Raw genomic sequence first — 21,540 nt, forward strand, 5'->3', positions numbered from 1 at the left:
GGTCTCCTGCCTTGCTCAAATCACACCCCTTGTTCTCCCTTCTTAGCCTCACCTGCCTGCATTACTGATTGCTCTCCTATAACCCGTCGTGCCCCCACCCCGATCACAAACTCCAGCCTGCTCCAACCACCAGTCTTAGCCACTGTCTCAACAACAGCAGCCGCCCCCGCGGGCTCAAGACCTGCAGCCCCAGGGGCTGTCCTGGCATCCGTTAACTTCATCTCCATCACAATCGCATGAGACAGAAATTATTTTTCCACGTCACAGACAAGGTAACCAAAATTTACAGATCTGGTTTCTTATACAAGGTCATATATTCATTTAGTTAACAAACATTTATTGAGCGCCCGCCATCCTGTTAGGTTTGCTGAGAACCAGGGAGAGAGTAGAGAAGACACACGTTAAGCAAGTACATAAATAAAATACATAATTACAAACAACTGTAAGATCCAGAGTGGAAAAGGCCAGGTGCTGAGTGCCCGCTATCAGAGAGAATAATGGGGTCTCCGGCGATTTGGGGAAGGAGTTAGGGACGGCCTGTCTAACGAGGTCACACTAAAACTGAGACATGAAGGGCAGGGGCCTGCCATTCAAGGAGAGGGAGAAAGGGGATTCCAGGCAGAGGGAGGAGCACATGAGAAGGCCCTACCCACACGGGTTAGTGAGAGCAGCCTGTGCGGCCAAGTACAGGGCATAAGGGAGACAGGCAGGTGCTGACCTCAGCAGCGCAGGACGAGCCCATCACACAGGGCAGGGTCTTGTGGACCATGGCGAGAAGTTAAGGATATCATTCCAAGATCAAAAAAATTTCACAGATGGATCAAGAGAAACTGAACATTGCTGGGGCCTATCAATGTCCCCAGAACTGAGGGAGTTGGCTGTAATAAACAGTCCTCAGATTAGAATGGACACACCAGCATTTATGTACCCACCATGTGCCAGGCATCCCATAAGATGTTTCCCAAACCCTCAGGACTACTCTGACTCAAAGACAGTACCGGACCCACTTTACAGATGGGCTTCTCGAAGTGACTTAACCAAGCTCATAGGTCAGTTAGTGGCAGAGCAAGACCTAAAGCCCCGTCCTGGTCATTCTTCAGTCCATGTCGTATCTGAACACCACGGTGCATGAAAAGCTTCCCAGGCAGGGCCAATGGGACAGGGGTGGAGGACGAGGGCATCTCTTCTCTGGATGCCACACCTGTAACACACCTGTAACCCACACCTGTAACTCACCACATACAGGTCACAGAACAAATCTAGTGATGCAAACCTCCTAGATAAAACACTAAATTTGACCAATTGCCTCAGCTGAGACCAGGTATTGCCAAAAGGAGGAACTAAAGGCCCGGATACAAGAACACCAGCACCTCAGGGCAGGTGGGTATGAGACAAGAGCTGCAGAATTTACCCTAAGGACCTCATCTCGGAACTGTAAAATGATATACGTACAAGGATACTCTTCAAAGCTTCATAAGAGTGAAAAATTAGGGGCGTCTGAGTGGCTCAGTGGGTTAAAGCCTCTGCCTTTGGCTCAGGTCATGATCTCAGGGGCCTGGGATCGAGCCCCACATCGGGCTCTCTGCTCAGCGGGGAGCCTGCTTCCCTTCCTCTCTCTCTGCCTACCTGTGATCTCTCTCTCTCTGTCAAATAAATAAATAAAGCCTTTAAAAAAAAAAAAGTGAAAAATTAGAAACCACCTGGGATGACCCACAGGAAGAGGTTATGTGAACTACATTTCAAGCCCTCCCTTCCAATACAAGTCTTTGTGAACGACAGGTCATTAAACAACACTATCCACTGTATTAACAGAGATGGAAAGCTACCCATGTCATTCTCTGTCTAGAAGTCACAGGAAAAGCCAGAATTCAACCTTTCTATGTACAGATAAAGACAGCAACATGAACTGATATGCTGATCCAGGTTCTGGGTCTTCCCTAATCACCCGAAAAATTCTGAGAGCGAGAGAGAAAAATCGATTGACTCTAACGTCCAGAACAAGTCTCACCACAACAGCACAATCCTTTACTAAACGCTGCCTCTGCCAGGCCTCCTCGAGTCAGGAGCCCCCACTATACTGTCAGCTAGAAAGGACCTTTAAGACAAGCTCCTAATGAAGACCAGACTGACTGGACAGCCTCCTCCCCTAAGGTCTGCCCTACCGGTGAGTACAGCCTCAGCTAATGAGGCTGAGACAACAGACCACCAGTTTAAAGACCCCAAAGAAGGAAAGTGGCTTTTACATGCTGGAGTGAGTAAAGGTCTGCCTGTGTAGACCTGCTTCCCAGTCTGGGTAAGTCTGTGTCCTCCCTGGGCTACAGAGCGCCTGCGTGTCCAACGAAGGGACGGGAGGAGGTCCCCCAGATCTGGGACACTGCCCACTTTCTGACCCCTCCTGACCACATCCCGGGCTCCAGCATCACCCCCGCAGCAGCCCGACAGCCCACCACCAGGCTGGCTGCTCCCTCCTCACAGCACCAACCCCAGGGGCTTTTAAAAGCACAATTTTGGTCATTTCCCTCCCAGATTAACATCCACTACCAGCAACCCTTCATCTTCAAGACAAAGGTCAACCAAAGCAGTGTAACACACAAGACCCCCAACCCCTGCCTTCTTTGGTGGGCTCACTTGTCTCGGGATCCCGGACATGGCCCCCTTCCAGCCAGAGGGAGCTTACAATCCCCTAAACTCCTCGCGCCCAGCACTCCTCTTGCTTCCCTTGCCCACGCTGAGTCCCTGTGCCTGGGATGCTCTCCTGGTCCTCTCACCTTGGCTAATGCCTCCTTGTCCCTGATGACCCAACTGGAGGAATGCTTCCTCCAGGGAGGCTTCCCTGAATCCCCCAGGCCAGGTTCAGAGCCCTCCTCTGTGCCCCACAGCACTCTGTACTTACCTCTGTCACTGCACTGTTTCCCTATCCATCTCCCCAACCAGTCTGTGAGCCTCCTGACAGGGACGCTTACCTGGTCTTAATCTACCGCAGCTTCCCTAGTCCCAGGCACACAGCCTGGCACAGGGCATATATTCAAAAATATTTGTCAATGAATGGATGAACTCTGAACAAAACCAGGAGGCTGATGTCTTGCTAGATATTAGCTAACAGACCCTGATGTTCAGTTTCCCAGCATTTAAGACTAGCATAAGAGGATGCCTGAGTTTCCCTTTAAATCAAAAGTATTCCAGCCCTGCCTTAATATGCATGCTAACTTTAAAATTAGCATTCAATGCCAAGAGCATTTCCTATAAGCATCCCATAGAAAGTTCAGACCACCTCTACATAGAGATCATGCACTTCGTAGCTCAGGCCAAATGGAACATTTCAGTGACTCATAAAGACTTGAAAGGGAGACACTGAGAACACTGTGGTCATTTCCATTTCAACAGCAGAATTTGCTCTGGAAAATGCTACAATAAAAAATATTAATGCCATAAAAACCGAACAGCAGCCGAAGGACCTCAGTCATAAAGAAAAAACATAAATCCTAAAATATATCAGCATAGAAGGCTCCCTCTCACCTTCAAGAAAAACAACGTTTAGGTCCTCGGGAACCCACCTAGGGAAGGGAGACTAAAGTCCCGTGGCAGAGTTAAGGAAAAGAGCAGATAACACGACGGAGAGGAGAAAGAGCTAACACAAAGAAGGAACTCAGTGTCTGGCCTCCCCACGCTTCACACGTACACGCCCACTCCGCCCTCACTGCAGCCCGAAGCAGCAGAAACTGTGATTGTGCTCATGGTAGAGACAAAGGACAGAGAGAGGAAGGGACTGGCTCAAGGTCCCCCCGCAGGCAGCCGGCTCCAGAGCCCAGGTCCCCAGGTGGCACAGCCTCCCAGAGCAGCTCCACGTGTCACATGCTGGGCCTCGCTGTCTCCTACCTACAGAACGAGGGTTGGATTCAATTCTCAGATTCCTTCCCATTCAAAAGGCAGGCAATTAAGTGTGAAATCAACATTCCAAGATTCTGTTAAGTTTTTCCATCTAGAAATCAAATTCAAAATGGTGCCCTTCAAAAATTAAATAACTCTGTATCTTGCGGAGCGGCTCTTATATTAAAGGAACGCACGTGAAGAGCTGAACATTTAACGTGCCCAGCTCAGAGCCAGAGCTCAATAAACAGCAGCTATTATTACTCTTATGATAAAACAGCAACAGCCATTTAATACCAGAGCACGTTTTAATTATACACGATGTGGAATAATCAAATCTCATTTGTTTGAGGCCCCAGACCCCACAGCATAGATCGGGTTGTACAGTTGAAATTAGAACAACTCAAAGCTCAGAAATTACTTGTTTCCATTAGAGATCTGACAAGTCATTTCTTCAATTGGTCACTGGTGGTTTGCAGATAACTATTAGCAGTAATGAGTATTCTAAATTAAATCCAGAGACAGTACCGCTCTGTTCTGTAAAGACAACTGGGGAGAGAGAAACATAATTGTGGCACGTCCTTCTCGCTGTCCTCCATCTTCTCCCTGATAAACATCTCCTGTGTCTTGCATAGTCTGGCTTTCATTTGGCTACAAATGAAGAAGGGTCTAATCCTTCCCATGATAAATGAGCACGCTGAACAGGTAACTTGTTAAGGAGAATTGGAATTGGGAAAATAACCTTATTTTCCTGTTCCTTGACAACAAGCCCCCTCCGCTAACAGATGAAAGACAATGCTAGAAGACACTTAGCACAGGAGCCAGATCCATCACTACGTAACCCATCCTCAGACACTCTGTACGCAGCCCTGGGGACAGGCTGCTCCCGTCTCCTTCCACAGCAACAAAGATGAAGCCTGCAAAACGCAAGGTGCTGGCACACGGCAGTGGGAAGAATAATGGAATCCTTAAAAACCTGGATTCCAATCCCGGCTCCGCCACTCGAGAGTTATGTGACTGTAAACGAGTCTCTCCTAGGTTTATGATTTCTTATCTGTAAAATGGGGATAATAGAAGTATCTCAAAGAGTTCTGGCAAGGACTAAAGGGGGACCATTGGTAACATGCCTTACGTTACAGGGAATCCTTTGGCAAACCTTAGCTCCTCTCACTGGGCGGTCTGGGAAGAGCCTCAGTCCAGGACACGGGGAGGACACCAAACTCCCCAAAGCTGGAAACTGCTGATCCTGGCGGAACCCGTGTCTGGCCCCGTGTACAAAAGGGCTGACGGCATAGGTATGGGCTTGTCACAGGGAGAATGCCCACAAGACACGGCACTGCCCCTAACTCTGGCATTATCCAGCCTCAACACTTCTTGAGAACTACAGCTCCCCCCAGGCCTGGCTGGACAGTGGCAGCAGACGTGGTTTGTTAGGGAAGATGATTTGGCATCTCCACTTACATTTTCAAAGTCCTTCATGTTCCGTGCTCTGGTGGGAGACACCGTTTCTTCTGACACGTTTGGGAGCACTATAAAAAAGGTAAAACAGACACAGGAAAACGGCATGGTATGCAAATTGCCCAGCAACTTTATTAGGGAATAGAGCCCAGAAAAGAAAAAAAGAAAAAAGGAAAAAAAAAAAAAAAAGGCAAGAACAGCTTCCACAGTATATCCTGCTGGCATTTTCTGTCTGTTGTGATTTACTGGCTTGAGTCTAGGGAAAGCTCTAAACCATTATATTTCAAATATTTACAAATTACTTAAAGTAGCCCCAGTGTAACGTGTCAGAGAACAAACCCAAAAAATGCACCGGGCATGCGGCCCAGCCGAACTGTGCTGATATGTACTTCCTCAGTGCTTGTCACACGGTTCTTCTGCTGCGCGGTGTGCCATCTTCACGTATCAGCGACTGAAGCAGAGCTAACTGACTGGGGTTGGCAAACTTTTCCTTAAAATGCCAGACAATAAATATTTTAGGCTCTGTAGGCCATAAACAAAGACCGAAATCTGTCACAACTGGACAGCTCTTCTGTTGTAGCACAAAAAACAGTCACAGACAATTCATAAGTAAGGAAGCTGCGTTCCAATAAAAGTTTATTTCCAAATGCAGGCAGCAGGTTGGAAACTGCCCATCCCTGCTTCAGGGCGATTACAGACTTGGCAGATGCCCAAAGCTTTCCACAGTTCCTTTCTTCCAACAAACGTTTATTACACACCTACTGTGTGCCAAGCATCATGCTAGGTGCTGGGGAAAGAATGGACAGACAGGGAGCCTGTGCTCAAAAGGCTCTGACCTAGGGGGCAAGACAGGTGGGTAACCAAACTGGCACCGTGCTCACAGAGTGCCTGGCACTGTTCAGATGTTGGGGGAACGTGCACGGCATCAATGAATGAATCCATTCTTCCAACAAATATGCACTGGGGACCTACTCTCCGCCTGGCACCATTCTAGATCTGGCTACATCAGGAAACAAACAAATGGAGCTGATTGGCTAGAGAGAGAAGATGGAAATGAGCAAAATAACAGGATAATTACATAGGATGTGAGAAGGTAAGAAAGGCCATGGAGAAAACTTAAGTGGATAAGGACTGGAAAGATCCAGGGTGGGGAGAGGACTGCAATTTTAAGTCAGGGCCAAATCAGGAAGTTCGCACTGAGAAGGTGCCCGCCGGGCAGACCTGAAGAGAAGGGCAAAGTGAGAAGCCCCATGCCCGTGAGAACCAGCAGTAAACAAAGGCGACCACAGGACAGGAGGTATGTGAAGTGCTGGCGGACAGACTGCGCACAGCCTTGTAGGCTCTTCTTGGGACAGGGAGCCCCCAGAGGGCCCAGAGCTGAGGGGTAACATGCCTGGACTTAGGTTTCTACAGGCCACCTCTGGCTGCCTTGCTGAGAACAGACTGAAGGCACTTAGAGGGAAACCAGGGGACCAGTCAGGATAGGCTGGAGACCACAGTGGCTTAAAGCAGGTGGCAGGATGATGAGCAGGGGAGGAGGGTCTGATTCTGGATGTTTCAAAGTCACCAAAAGGAATAAATGAACTGAAACAGGTGAAACATGTAAGCTTGGAGAGGAAAGCGCAAGAATTCTTGAGCCTGGGGAAAGCCAAGATGGTGGTGAGCCTTGAGCTGAGTCTCAAAGAGGCAGCAGGCAGAGGAAGGCAAAAGGAAGAAGGAACTTCCCAAGCAAAGGCCCAGAGGTAGGTATGGTCTTCAGAAACCACTGAGCACAAAATAGGCTCAGGAAGGAGGCAGGGGCAGACTGTCAAGAGCCCTGTGTACCAGGCAAAGGGCACAAAGGCTTGTTTTCCTGGTTCTCAGACTGGCCATGCTCTGCCACCTAGGCCTACATCCCTACCTGGTCCTACTCATTCCTCAAGTCTCAGCTCCATTATCACTGTCTTAAGAAACTCGTGCCTGACCCACCTCCTCCACACCAGGGCACCGCTCTGCCTGATCCCCTCACTGCCTGGCCCACCTTCTCCACACTGGGGCACACCTCCTCCTCACCCCCTCACTGCCTGGCCCACCTCGCCCACACCCCCACTCACAGCACCTTTTTTCTTTGTTCATCACATTAATCATATGATTTACCATGACATTTCTTTGTTGAACTCTCTACCCTCCAGGCTGGGTCACAACCATGTTCAAGGTTGAATCCCAGCACTTAGCCCAGGGCTTGGCAACATACACTATGGGCTGAAGCAAAGAGCAGTCCTATCAATTCTCCACTTCTAATTTCCAGTGTGCAGGAAGAAGAGAAACTGCTGGATTTTGCATTTAAGGTAGAAGTTAACAGGTTCTCGGGGCACCTGGGTGGCTCAGTGGGTTAAAGCCTCTGCCTTCGGCTCAGGTCATGATCTCAGGGTCCTGGGATCAAGCCCCACATCGGACTCTCTGCTCAGCGGGCAGCCTGCTTCCTCCTCTCTTTCTGCCTGCCTCTCTGCCTACTTGTGATCTCTGTTTGTCAAATAAATAAATAAAATCTTTAAAAAAAAAAAAAAAAGAAGTTAACAGGTTCTCAAGGAAAACCTGAGAGGGCATATAAGTTAAAATATTCTCCAGAAATTACACCTCATGACACTGATACTGTCTGTTCTAAAAACTTCTTCCTTCTGCATGTCTCATCACTTTGGAGAAGAGGAAAAAAAACAAAAACAAAAACACAAGTCAAATAATCTCTAAGATATTTTAACAAGGCAAATTAATAGCACTTTCCTCAGATGCTTATGACAGCATTTGCTTCTTTCAGAAACAAAAATTATGAAGAATGCTTAGCAAAAGCCAAATTGCCCCGTGGAAAGTCTCCTCCTAATCCAGCTTAAACACAATAGACTGCTTATTTCCTCAGCGCCGTCTCTTGTGGTCTAACCAACTATTTGTCTCCAAAGGGCAGGCCCGTGTAGGAATGCTGGGCCTCGACCAGCAAATGGAATCCAGCAGCCTGCCAGGAAGGCCTTGGCACACGGACGCTCAGCAGCACGCGGGGCCCCCCGCTGCTCGGTGGCGGAGACCAGCACATCCTCCAGGCCTGACCCAGTCAGTCCAGCCTCCACACAGCCGCCCAGTTCGGTGAATGCCGGCTCAATCCCTACAAGCCTGGTAGCAAGAAATAGAGCTCATGGAATATGGCATAAAGGACATCAATTCCTCCAAGCCAGTGTTTATGAAAGGAGGTAAATAGCAATTCAGTAGGTACATAAAACACTGAGCACCTCCGGAGAGCCTCTCACCATGCCCAGGTAGGCTCTGGGCCCCAGAGACTTCGAAGCCCAGTCCCAGGCCAAAGGCCTCAAGGGCCCCACAGCCAAGAGAATGCCCGGCTCTGGATACTTACCACCACTCCCCAAACCAGCAATGGGGCTGATGCCATCCACTTCATCCGGTAAATTGGGAACAAGGCCACTAGGAGAGAGCATGGGCAGGAAGACATGAGTTAGTGTTTGAACAACAGAGACTGTGAGGACTGCCTGGACTGCACTTGACAATCACCAGGCCATAGGCAATGAGCAACACACAGCTGAGCTCGCAGGGAGACACACAGCGCAGAGGGGAAGAACTCCGGCTTTGGGGCTCTAACATGTAATAGCTGAGTGACCTTCAGTAAGGACAGTCATTCATCATTCATTCATTCAGACAGCAAATGTTCTGCATACCGTATATATGCTAGGCACAGAGACACTGTGCACTGTAAGCTACTGAGTCTCGCTTTACCTGCTACATGGGGCTACCACCCTCTCCCTGTAAAGATTAAATGAGTTCATGTTTATGACACTTGACTCATAGTAAGCACTCGCTAAGTGCTATACACTGTTTTTGTCTTTACTGTAATTGTCACTATTGACATGCCTACCACGACCAAAAATTAAGCTTCCAAGAACCTGATACCAACTCGGACGCTTTAAGAAAGTCAAACAAAAATGCAAACTCCACTAATCCAAGAAATTTTACTGGTTGAATTATAAAAACAGGTTAAGTGAGGATCTGGAGACACTGACAGAAAACTGAACCATAACAGGAGGTGTGGTCTGACACAAAAGACACTACGCTGGATTCTATTCTAAGCTCTGCCATATACCCCTCCCCGCCTCACTTCTTTCATCCGTAAAAGGTGAACAGCAGCTACTTCGTAAGCCACCAAATATCAAAGACACAAAGTGCCCAGCAAGGCACCTGGCACATTGAGGGCACTCCATAAATAGGAGCAAAATATTACTGTCACCAGAAAATATCCAGCGCTTTGGAAATTTATGAAAGATTTCCCATTGTGAGAGGTGCCCGTGCCCCAAGAGTCCATGCATTTTCAAAGGAAGGCACTAGGGCACAGAGTCAGCCTGGCCAGAGTCACATGGCAGTTAAGTGACAACCAAGTCCAGAACCCAAGCCTTTCCTGTCTAACCTCCAATAATGCTTCCCTGTCCCAAGCTATAAACGATGGGTTGAGGCACGCTCAGCCTGACTTTCTGGCAGTTTGTTCTCTCCATGTTTCTAAATCCAAATCCATCCTGTTCTGAGGACAATTCTGCCTGATCGCCAAATTCTGGGGTTGGGAACGGACCTTTGTGATCAGAACCAAGCAAAAAATTGGATATCATAAGATTCCAACATCAAGAGAACGATGACACAGTATGTGTCTGCTATAAAGATAAGTGAAAAAAACTTCAGCAGACTATGGCTTCAACTATGAAAAAAAAAAATACATGTACACTAACGTCACCTCAAATCCTCCCTGGAAACCAAGTGGGCTATGCATCCATAAGAAGACAAAGGAAATATTAAAAAATTATCATTTGTAGGAAAATGAGAGATATTCTCCTCCTTTCAAATTTTCTATACTTCTTCATTTCCTCCAATAACCATCACTAGAAGAACAAACTCCATTCCCTAAACTGAATATTAGAAATTAAAAACAAGTTCAATCAGCACCTTTTGCAGATGGTGGCCCAAAGGTCCAAAGTGCCGCACCAGCTTACTGGCCAGGCTTAGCCAACAGTCAGGTCTGTACATTCCCGATCTGGGGTTCTCTCCACCACAGCCACTAACTTACCACCACTGGCTGAAATGGCCCATCAATGACTCCAGCGAAGATGAAACAAACTGGAAAACTACATGGCAGGCAAAGCCAAAGAATTTGGTCTTAGACAAGTTTCTAAGAGGCAAACAATGAAGCTTGAAAAATGACACTTGACATTCCATTTATGAAAAGAAACCACTATTTAATGCAGAAGTTCCTGCCTCATTCCTGCCAAATTTCCATTTGGACTTTACCTAACCACTTTTAAAATGCTATGACTCTGTCGTCTGCATCTCCTGTCAGCTCCAACCACCCTCCAGCTTCAAGTAGCTCCCTCGTCCCCTTCGCTCTTAGCCGTGGGACTTCAAGGACTCCCACTAGAAATCAAAACTATGCAAGCAAAAGCAGAAGGCTTAGGTACAATTTTATCACGGTATCAGTGGGGGAGATAAAGGCCCAAAAGGGGAAGAATCTCTTGGCCCAAAATCACAAGGGGATCTCAGCCACGCAGAGACCAAAATCCAGGTTTCTCAGGGTCTGTATTCCACTCGCTCACCATTGCCCAGGCCGCCCAAAGCTCCTAGACGAACGTGGCACCTAGTCAGTGCTGGCTTCCTCAAAGGCCAAGTACAGCATAACCCTACTGAGCTATCGTGTGGGGCACCCACAGGGGAACAGGCACCACACTCAGGACAGGTGGCCTCCCGCTGTGGCCTCATCACGGGCCTTCTGTGGGAGGTGGTAGTTTTTAACTGTTGCCTTTAAAAAAAAAAAAAAAAAAAAAAAAAACAAGGAACACAGAAGCTCAGAAAACTTAGTAAACTGAAAGACCCGAGCTGACCTGATTTCAGGCCCCGTGCTCTTAACCTCTATAGCCCCTACCTCCCCCCGCCCATGGATGCCCCTCACGCCTTCCTGCAGGGGAACATGATACGGGCCAAATGAACCGAGGCAGAGGATTCCCAGTGATTGGCACACAGCACCCTTTCTGAGGCTTTTTGTCGACTCCGTGTTGGGCCAATGAAAAGACGCTCAGCCGCGCTTCGCCACCTCACCCTCTTGTCTCGCTCCACCACCGCCCAAAGGGCACAGTCGCTTTCTGTGCCGTGGGTGGTGGAACCACTGTCCGCTCTCCGTTCACACCACAAGCCCCAGGAAGGCCCAGCAGACTGAGTGCTTCATTGATAAAGTGTCGGGAGAGTTGCGGCTGGAACTGGGCACCACATTCGGAAAACAATTACACCAAGAGCACTTTGGTCTGTCTTTTAACAAATCATTTTTCATTCTATGTTATTTATTCTAAATTAGTGAAGAAATACATAAATGCAAAAAATCCAAAGTAAGACATCCAGATGACCTACGGACACATGAAGAGATGCTCAACATCACTGACCAACAGGAAGGTGCAAAACAAAACCACAATGAGATACCCCCTCCCACCTGTCAGAAGGGCTAGACTCAAAAAGACAAGAAACAACAAGTGTTGGCGAGGATGTGGGGAAAAAAGGAACCTTCTTGTACCGCTGGTGGGAATGAAGATTGGTGTAGCCACCACAGAAAACAGTGTGGAGGTTCCTCAAAAAATGAGAACTAGAATTACCATATAATCCAGTAACTCCACTATTGGGCATTTACCCAAAGAAAATGAAAACACTAAGATAAAGAGAGATGCACCCCTATGTCATCACAGAATTATGTACAACAGCCAAGACAAGGAAACAACCCGAAGGTCCATCAGTAGACAAACGGATAAAGACGTGGTATAGACATGCGCTGGAATATTACTCAGCCATGTAAAAGGAGGAGATCTCGCCATTTGTAACAACATGGATGGACCTAGAGGGTATTATGCTAGGTGAAATAAGACAAAGAAAGACAAATACCATATGGTTTCACTTATAATAGAGACTCTACAAAACAAAACAGACAAACAAAAAAGCAGAAACAGACTCATAATCACAGAGACCAAATGAGTGGTTGCCAGAAGGGTAGGGGGCGGGGAAGGAAGGGGCAAAATGCGTGAAGGCGTGGGAGGGAAAACAAAAGACAAGCCGAAATTTCTTGACTCCTCCTCACTGCCATCTGAGCCCCCTAGGAGGTAATCACTGCCGTTGGCAAGACTGTGTCCTTCTAGGCTTTTTTCTATGTATTTACAGATACAGGGACATAGTTTCATTTTGTGGTTTTAAAGCAAAACAAATACAATCAAACTGTACATATTATTCTGCAGTATCTGTTCTTTACATAATGTGTCCCAAAGATGTTTTCATGACAGTACAAATAGATGTACCTTCAGGTTTTTAACTCCCACGAAGCATTCTATAGCAGTGTTTTTCAAACTTTACTGACCACAACCCAGAGAAGGAAATATATTACCCTAAATTCTTGAAATGCTTTCTATTCTATGCTATTACATTTTTAAAATTCTAGTTGACACCTACAAAATTGAATTTCATGAGCTGCCAATGTGTCACAGTCTGAAATTCACTTTTGAAAGGATGTGTATTTACCAGATCCCCTGACGGTAATTCAATTTGCTCCCAAGTTGTTCCTTCTACAAACAATGCTTTATGAATATCCTCATACACGTCTCCCTGCACAGGTGCATGATAATTTCTCTAAGATAACAGGAAATGGAATTGCTAGGTCAAGACATATTCACATTTTTTTAGTGGGCAAAGGATCTGAAAATACAGTGGACCCTTGAACAACATGAGTGGAACAGCATAGGTCCACTTACACACAGATGTTTTTCAGTAAATACTGTACCGTACTGTAAATGTATTTTCTCTTCCTTATGATTTTCTTAATAATATATTCTCTTTATGTTCTAGCTTTCTTTACTGTAAGAATACAGTATATATATAATACATATAACACATAAAATATGTGTTCATCAACTATCTATGAATCAGGCTCTCAGTTAACAATAGCCTAGTACTTAAGTTTTAGGGGGAGTCAGAAGTTACATGTGGATTATCCACTATGTAGGACATCATGCTCCTAACCCCGTGTTGTTCAGGAATCAACTGTACACAAACAGCTATAGAAACACAAGAAAACATGTTCAACACCATTAGTCATCAGGGAAATATAAACAAATACAAGGAGATACCGTGTCACACCCCCGAGGCTGGCCTTCACCAAAATGACAGACAATAACAAGTGCTGACAAGGCTGTGATGATACAGAAGAACCCTCTCCCGCTGCTGGAGGGAGGGTACAAAGTGCTGGGCAGTTCCTCGAGATGTCAAACATACACAGAGTTAGCATATGACCCAGCAGTTCTACCCCCAGCTCTATACCCAAGAGAAAGGACAACACACATCCACACAAAAACTTATACATGAATAAATGTTTATAGCAACATTATTCAAAAATAGGAGCCAAAAAAAATTAGAAACAACCCAAATGTCATCAGCCAATGAAAGAACAAAGAAAACATGTTACATGTATCCAGTGGAATATTATTTGGCCATAAAAAGGAATGAAGTATGTCACAGACATACCACTACATGGGTGAACCTCACATAGTGTAAGGTTGACCACATAGTGTAAGACTTCATTTATATGAAACGTTCAGAACAGTCAAATCAATGGACAAAAAGTAGACTGTGGTTCCCCAGGGCTGGGGGCGGAGGACGGGAGGAGAACGAGCCGGTGCTATGAATGTTTGTGTCTCTCCCTCCCCAGAATTCCTATGTTGAAACCCTACTCCCCATCCCAAGTGATAGCATTAGGAAGTGGGGTCTTTGGGAGGTTATTAAGATTAGATGAGGGCAGGAAAGTAGAGTCCCATGAATGGGGTTAGTGCCCTTACTAGGGTTACAAGAGATCTGCTTCCTCTCTCTGCTCACCACCCGAAGAGGAAACAATGAGAAGTTAGCAGTCCGCAACCCATAAGAAGGCTCTCACCAGAACTCAGCCATGCTGGCACACTGATCTTGGACTTCCAGTCTCCAGAATTGGGAGAAATAAATTCTGTCATCTCTAAGTCAGCCATAGTCTCTGACATTTTTGTTATAGCACCCAAGCTAAGACAGGGAGTGACTGCTAATGGACACAGGGTTTCTTTCTTAGATGACGGAAGTATTCTAAAATGGGATTATGGAGGGGTGCCTGGGTGGCTCAGTGGGTTAAAGCTTCTGCCTTCAGCTCAGGTCATGATCTCAGGGTCCTGGGATCAAGCCCCGCATCAGGCTCCCTGCTCAGCAGGGAGCCTGCTTCCCCTGCCCCCTGCCTGCCTCTCTGCCTACTTGTGATCTCTGTCTGTCAAATAAATAAATAAAATCTTAAAAAAAAAAAATGGGATTACGGTGATGATTGCAAAACTCTGTAAATACACTAAAAAAAATCACTGAATAGTGTGTTTTCAATGGGTAAACTTTTTGGCACACAAATTACATTTCAATAAAGCTGTTTTTAAAAAAACACACCTGGGCATATTTTTAACACCAAATTGTCTTCCAGAAAGACTACAGCAGTTGACACTCTGTGTGTGCACTTATTCAGAGTGATTACAAAGCAGCATTTCACTACTAAATATGGAGCCTGTGTTTACATGGTATATGTCTTTTTAGAGACCGAAGAAAATTGACTCATTCAACAAATATTTGTTGATCCTCTACTACCTATGTGCCAGACATGGTTCTAGATCTAGAGATACAGTGGAGAACAAGCCAGCCACGCTCCCTGCCCTCACTAAGCTTATACTGGCGACTGGGAACACATTCTACAAACTTCAAGCCTAGGGGCACCCCTGATCCAACCTCAGCCTTAGATCAAGCCTACAAACCTTCACCAAAATTTCATTCCACCATCCTCTTTCTTGACCTCCTTCTACAAAAGTCCATGAAGGCATTCTTGGCCTGACAAAGTATGACTGTGTACAAACATGCAGGAAAACATTTCCTTTTGGTCTGCCCCTCACCAGAGAGCAAGCACTTAATGGTCACGCACCAGAGGAACCCACAGAAGAACAAACCTGGGCCCAGGCCTTCAGAAATTCACTGTTAGGGAGAGGCAGAATCGCAGGCATGAAAACTAAGGGACAAATCCAGGGTAGTGGGCACCAAGGGTTTTGTCCAGGAAACCATGCAACACCGTAACAATAAAACAAAAACAGCTAACATGTAATGCACCCCCAGCAGTTGTCCGGCACAGAATACACAAAGCTTTGCTCCATCCATATAGTCACCCGATAACTAGGCGTTGTCACTGAAGAGAAACTGAGGCTCAGAAGGGTTGACTGAATTACTAAAGCAACTCAGCCAGTAAGTGGCCGAAGCAGCATTCAGATCCAGTCGTCCTGAGTACAAAGACCAGGATCTTCCAAAACCACCAGGCAGGGCTTAATAATGGGCCCTAGCGTGGGTGAGGCTCCCAGGCGTGGCATCTGAGCCCAACTCTCACAGGCCTGGAGCGCTTTGGGGCACCCACAGGTGATCAAGTTTGGAGAGAATGACGCATATCGACCAATTCAACAAAAGTCTGAGGACAAACTGGACTTGTTTCGTCTCTAAAACTGGGGCTTGAAAATACCAAGCAGAGTATAAAAGGAGATGATTTTATTCCACGGATTTTTCTCTCCCACTGTGACCATCTAATGGAGACTCTGTCTCACTCAGGACCTTTCTGCCACTCTTGAAGGGCCAGTTCACGTGCCAGCAGCTCCCTAAAATCCTCCCAGAGGCCCCTCAGCACAAGTTCAGAGAACTAGCTGAAGGGAGGACAGGTACCGAGAGCCAGGCTTTGGAGTCAGTAAGCCTGGATTAAAATCCCGGCTCCAATAAGAGACTCCTAACTGATAGAGGACAAAGGGGGTTGATGGAGGGACATGGGTGGGGGATGGGCTAGATGGGGGATGGGGATTAAGGAGGGCACTCCTTATGATGAGCTCTGGGTGTTGTCTGTAAGTGATGAATCACTGAATTCTACTCTAGAAACCAATATTGCACTGTGTGGGAACTACCTAAAATTTAAATAATATAAATACATAAATAAATAAAGTAAATCTTGGCTCGCTCGTGTACTTTTTTATGGAATCCCAGACCATTCACTTCACCTCTCTGAGCCTCAGTGTGCCCACCTATAAAAAGGGGATAATTCTGTCACCTCCCATTTATGTGCCTCATATCAGGTTAGGAACTGGAATCACAAAGATGAACAAAACACAGGCCCTGCTCGGTAACAGGTCACAGTCTAATTAGGAAGACAGACACATTATAGGTGTCCCTGCACCATCCAATGCAGGAGCCACCAGCCACACGTACCTGCTGAGCACCTGAAATGTGGTAAATCCAAACCAAGAAGGGCTTGTAAGCATAAAATGCATACCAGGTGTCAAAGACTTTGTAAGGTAAAAAAGAATGTGAAATACTTCATTAATCATTTTTTATTGTTTGCAAGTTAGATGGATAATATATGGAAATACTGGGTTAAATCAATATATTATTAAAATTAATTTCACCTGTTACTTTCTTACTTTTTCATTGCGGCTCCTGGAAAAGTTTAAGTTACATAGGTGGCTCATGTTATATTTCTACTGAACAGCGTTCGTCAATAAAACTCAGTGAGGTAGGGGCGCCTGGGTGGCTCAGTCGGTTAAGCATCTGCCTTTGGCTCAGGTCATGATTTTGGGGTCCTGGGACTGAGTCCCTCATTGGCCTCCCTGCTCAGTGGGGAGTCCGCTTCTCCCTCTCCCTCGGTCCCTTCCTCCATTCATGCACATATGCGCGCTCGCTCTCTCTCTCTCTCTCCCTCTCATGCACTTTCTCTCAAATAAATAAAATCTTAAAAAAAAAAAAAAACCCAGTGAGGTAAATAAGGGCTGAGCCGGAGCCAGTGATGGGTAGGGTGGCTGGAAGAGCACAGAGGGCCCCGAAGGGGATGGGGGCATGTCAGCAAAGCCTTCCTGACATTGAAATCTAAGTGAGACCTGAAAAATAAGAGGCATTAATAAGGCAAAGGGGAGAAGGGAAGGCAACCCAGGCAGCAGGAAGAACGAGTGCACAGGCCCAACAGTAAGAAAGAACAAGGCAAGGCCACTCGTGACAAAGAGCTTGGCAGCCAGGCAGAGGGAAGTGCCTGGGTAGGCACAGAGAAAGGTAGGGACAGAGAAGACAGAGAAGGTTAGTGAGGTAAATGGGGCCAACTTACAAAGGACCTTGGCAACTATAGTAAAGAACTTCATCCTGAGGGGGATGGGGAGCCAGGGAGGGTCTGAAGCGGGTAAGAGACCAGTCACAGGAATGTATACAGGGAAGGCAGGAAGGGGAGGCAAGGGAGGAGACGTGCTCGTCTGCAGAGTCGCTACGCTGTTAAGACACTGGTCAAAATCCTTTCAGATTCACCCATTTTTCAGATGACAAAAACAGAAACTCACGAGGGGTCTTGCCCAAGACCACAGGGTTGTTAAATAACAGAACTGGGATTGACACCCACCTATGCCTGGGTCCCAAAGCCCAAGGGCTTGGTCAGCTGGCACAGAGATAAGAGCTGAGAGCATTAATGGACTTTGTCTTAATGGCGGTGAGAAGCACTAAACATATACACAGCAGCAGACTGACCGTCAGACTCACACCGTAAAAAGGCTTTCACACTGTAGTATAAAAGACTATTACAGGTGTGAGGACAATCCAGGTGAGAGGTCCTCCCCAGTATGTTGGGACAGTGGTAATCAGGGGAAGAGAAAGGGCCATGATGAGCTACCAAGGATGCTGTCAGGCAGGAGCTGCGAAGGGTCTTGCTCTGTGCCTGATACATAATGGGTTCTCAATAAACAGAGTAACCATGCATCCAGGTTTGCCCAAGATAGGATCAGTTTATGCCCGCTGTCTAGACATAAATATTAATTGTGCCCATTTCACTCTTCATAGTGTCCCGGGTTGCACAATAAATAACATGAGCACCCTCTCAGTGAGGGTCTGTTGACTAAAACCAGCAGCCTATCCCCAGCAGAGCTGGATAAACACTATGGATTCTCAGTCAGGGCTCTCCTCCACGTCCTTCTTCCCACTCTCCACCAGGAGCCCCCAAAAACCAAACGGCCCCAGCCCTGGAGCAGTCTAGGGCTGTCAGGCTTTCCAACCAAAAGTTCCCACAGACAATGTGGGCTCCAACAGCCTCTTGGGTCAGGTCCATTGGGAGGCCACTCCCAGCCATTAGTCCCCAGTTTGACATACAGATGATGATGATGCTAAAGATGATAACACAAGATCATTTTTTAAGCACCGATTATGTGCCAAACACTACTCTTGCCAAGCAAATCGCGGGGAAGGCATCTTCTCTTTTCATCTTCACCCCAATGTCTGTTGGGTGGATGTTACTATTAGCCCCATTTTACAGAGGGAAAAGAGGTTAAATCCCTTTACTAAAAAGTCGCACAACTGGTTAGGTTAAAGGGTTGGACCTTAATCCAGTTCTGTTCAACTCCGGCCCTGGTTCTTAACCACCGCACTTCACTGCCTCCGTCTTGGTGGCCACTACGTGACCCCATGAACGAAGTAAAGACACACCAACTACCTTGCCCATAATGAAAGCAAACCTCCAAGTCAGAATGAACCATCAAGTGCCCCCAAGGTTCCTCCTCTTCAATCAGCCCCTACCAATGGTACACTCTAAGAGGTCCCCCACCTCCCCCTCTTTCAGAAAACCCCTTAGTGGACCCTCACATCCTCTTCAAGGTATTTCCCGATATACGAGAGGCAGGTGTGATGTAGGTCGCGACCCCCGGTTCCCCCACATCAGTATCAGCTGCTGGGTCCTCGAGACACCCCCATCCCAGACCCCACCCCACACAATGCCCCCGTCCAGGCGCCTTCAAACACCCTCAAGGGCAAACCCCAAGTCTCGGTTAGGGTGTACCCCCATCAGCCGGAATCCCGGCCGGGTTACCGCGCCCCTGCAAAGCCCCGGCCGCACCTGCAGCCGCTGAGCGTCCCGGGGAGGGTGACGTCCTCTTCCAACACCGAATCCATCGTGGACACAGAGGAGGTGGTGGCGTTGGTGTCTGTGGCGGCGAGGTCAACCGGTTCTCCCCGCTGTCGCGACCCGCAGGCTCCCCAGGTCCCCGCCCCCTCCAATCCTGCTCTTGTTCGGACTTTGGCGGCGCCGCTGGAATTCAAACCGCAGCCGCCGCCATCTTTCCCGGCGCTTCTTCCTACGGAAACGAGGCGGGGTCCTCGAGGCGCGCGCGGTGAAGCCGACAGACAGGGGCCGTAGGCCGGGCAGGGAATCGCTGGCAGGTGCCATCTTGATTAAGGGCAAAAGCCTTCGCACTTGGGCCAGCAAGACTAAGGAAAGAGAGGCAAGCTGCCATTTTTTGTGAGGGCGCTCAGGCCGAGGCCAGGGCAAGCGCCATCTTTGTTGAGGGCAAAGGCAGGCTTTGGTCCATTAATTCAAGCGGGAGGTGGGAACCCAGTCTTTCACCTACCCTGAGTTCCTAACCCAGGAAATGTTTTTCTAGAACAAAGACCCCCTAATCTTAAGGGTCATTATACTGTGCATCCAGAACGCTTTCGCCTTGAGCTGAAACTCAGATAAACAAATGCCGCCTCACTTTATAAAAATCCTATCTGCGGAATCCCAACTCCAGCACTAGTTTGCACACTTAGTTTGAGGCAAACAAGCTCATTCTTTTGAGCTGGTGGTTAGCAACACTCCTCCAATCTCCCAAGGCTTAAACGCACCTGAGATCAATAAACTGAGGCCCAGAGAGAGGAAATGAATCGCCCAAAGTCATGAACAGTAACTCTGTCAACAGACCCACGCCTCCTGCCAACTAGATCAGGGCTCTCCATAACTCCGGCTGCCCTTCCTAAAGCACAGAGCAACCAGCAAACACACAGATTTTGACAGAGCTGGCCAGTGAAGTCAACCCACCTCTCCCCATCTGGTGTTGCTACCTTCCCCCTGTGAGCCATCAGAAGAATCCTGGAAGAAAATAACTTGAAAAGATGGGTGAGTGGGCCGAGGGTGACTTTCCCTATAATCAGGTACGAGTCCTCCTGGTGTGCTAAAATGTAAGTGTGCTTTCCAAAAGAGGCCTTCTCTAATCCTCTAATGTAAAGCAAGCCCTTTCTTCTATTCTTAGCAACCCATATTTTTCTTCTGTGGCACTTAACCACATTTTGCAATTATGTATTTCTGTGTTTTGAAAAAAATCTTCCTTTTGCTCTAGACTGGAAACCCCACGAGGACAGATACTGTGTTCTGATTGTTCACTGCTATATCCCCTACACTACGCCTGCCACCCAGAAGGTGTTTTAAAATATATGTGAATGAATGATTCAACTAATCTGGAAAGGGGGGCTAATATCTATCCTGCAAGATTTTTGTGAAGATGTGAGGATGACCCAAGATACGTCTAGAAGCCCTGTCAACGGTAATCCCATATATCCCTCTCCCACCCCTTTATTAGCTTCAGTGAAGTCTACAAAACTCATGATCCTGTACCTGTCCCTCTTCAACTACCCCTGAATCAGCAATATAACAGCAGCCTGAAAGAGAGAGTGGCCAGGAACTAGTTGGCACATCAGATGCCCCAACCCAGGGAAGAGACAGTCCTTGACATCCTGGAATGGCACTAAGTTCAACCAAAGAGATGAGTGTGTCCCAAAGCAAGGGAGCTGGAGGTATCAGGACGTCTGCCCTGGTTCTGCCCCCAGCCCTCTGTGTTAACTGCAGATCACTCCTCTGGCCCAGCTTCTACACCTCTGAAATAAGAAAGTTGGACTAGATGGATGTCTCAGGACCTCACAGCTCTGGAGGCAATTTCACTGTGTTTCTCTCAAAGCTCCAAACACACTGCCAATTCTGTTCCGGTGAGGGAGGCTGAGTCACGAATCATCACTTCCCAAATGGAGGCACTAACTTTCCATCCAGCAAATGGAAGCTCTTGAGGAAAGAAATGAGGACACGGACTTACACATCTGGAGCATCTCTCATGTATGAGCTGTGTCCAGCATGTCACATGTACCACCTCCCTGAACTCTTGCAATGGTCCTCTGGAGTAGGTACAGCTGTTATTCTTGTTTTACTCACAGATGAGAAGACGGAGACCAAAAAAGGTAAAAATAACTCACTTCTGGTCTCATTGCTGCTAAGTTCCAGAGGTGGGATTGGAGCCCAGGTTCCTTTAAACTCCAATGTCTTCATTG

The 21,540-nt window shown here is 47.3% G+C and overlaps 1 protein-coding gene across 1 annotated transcript in view; it reads right to left on the bottom strand.

Annotated features, from left to right (window-relative positions):
• The window catches only part of CDK5RAP2 (CDK5 regulatory subunit associated protein 2), a 170,196-nt gene extending 150,659 nt beyond the window's left edge, over positions 1 to 19,537 (bottom strand). The window contains exons 1-3 of the mRNA XM_080819542.1: positions 19,304 to 19,537; positions 8,705 to 8,772; positions 5,329 to 5,396 (exon numbers count right to left, since the gene is read on the bottom strand). Coding sequence (XP_080675668.1) covers positions 5,329 to 5,396; positions 8,705 to 8,772; positions 19,304 to 19,359 — 192 coding nt within the window. The 5' untranslated portion in view covers positions 19,360 to 19,537. The remainder of the gene's footprint in view (positions 1 to 5,328; positions 5,397 to 8,704; positions 8,773 to 19,303) is intronic.
• Positions 19,538 to 21,540: the final 2,003 nt, after the last annotated feature.

This window comes from Martes martes, assembly GCF_963455335.1.
Source record: "Martes martes genome assembly, chromosome: 12".
Classification (NCBI taxonomy): Eukaryota; Metazoa; Chordata; class Mammalia; order Carnivora; family Mustelidae; genus Martes; species Martes martes.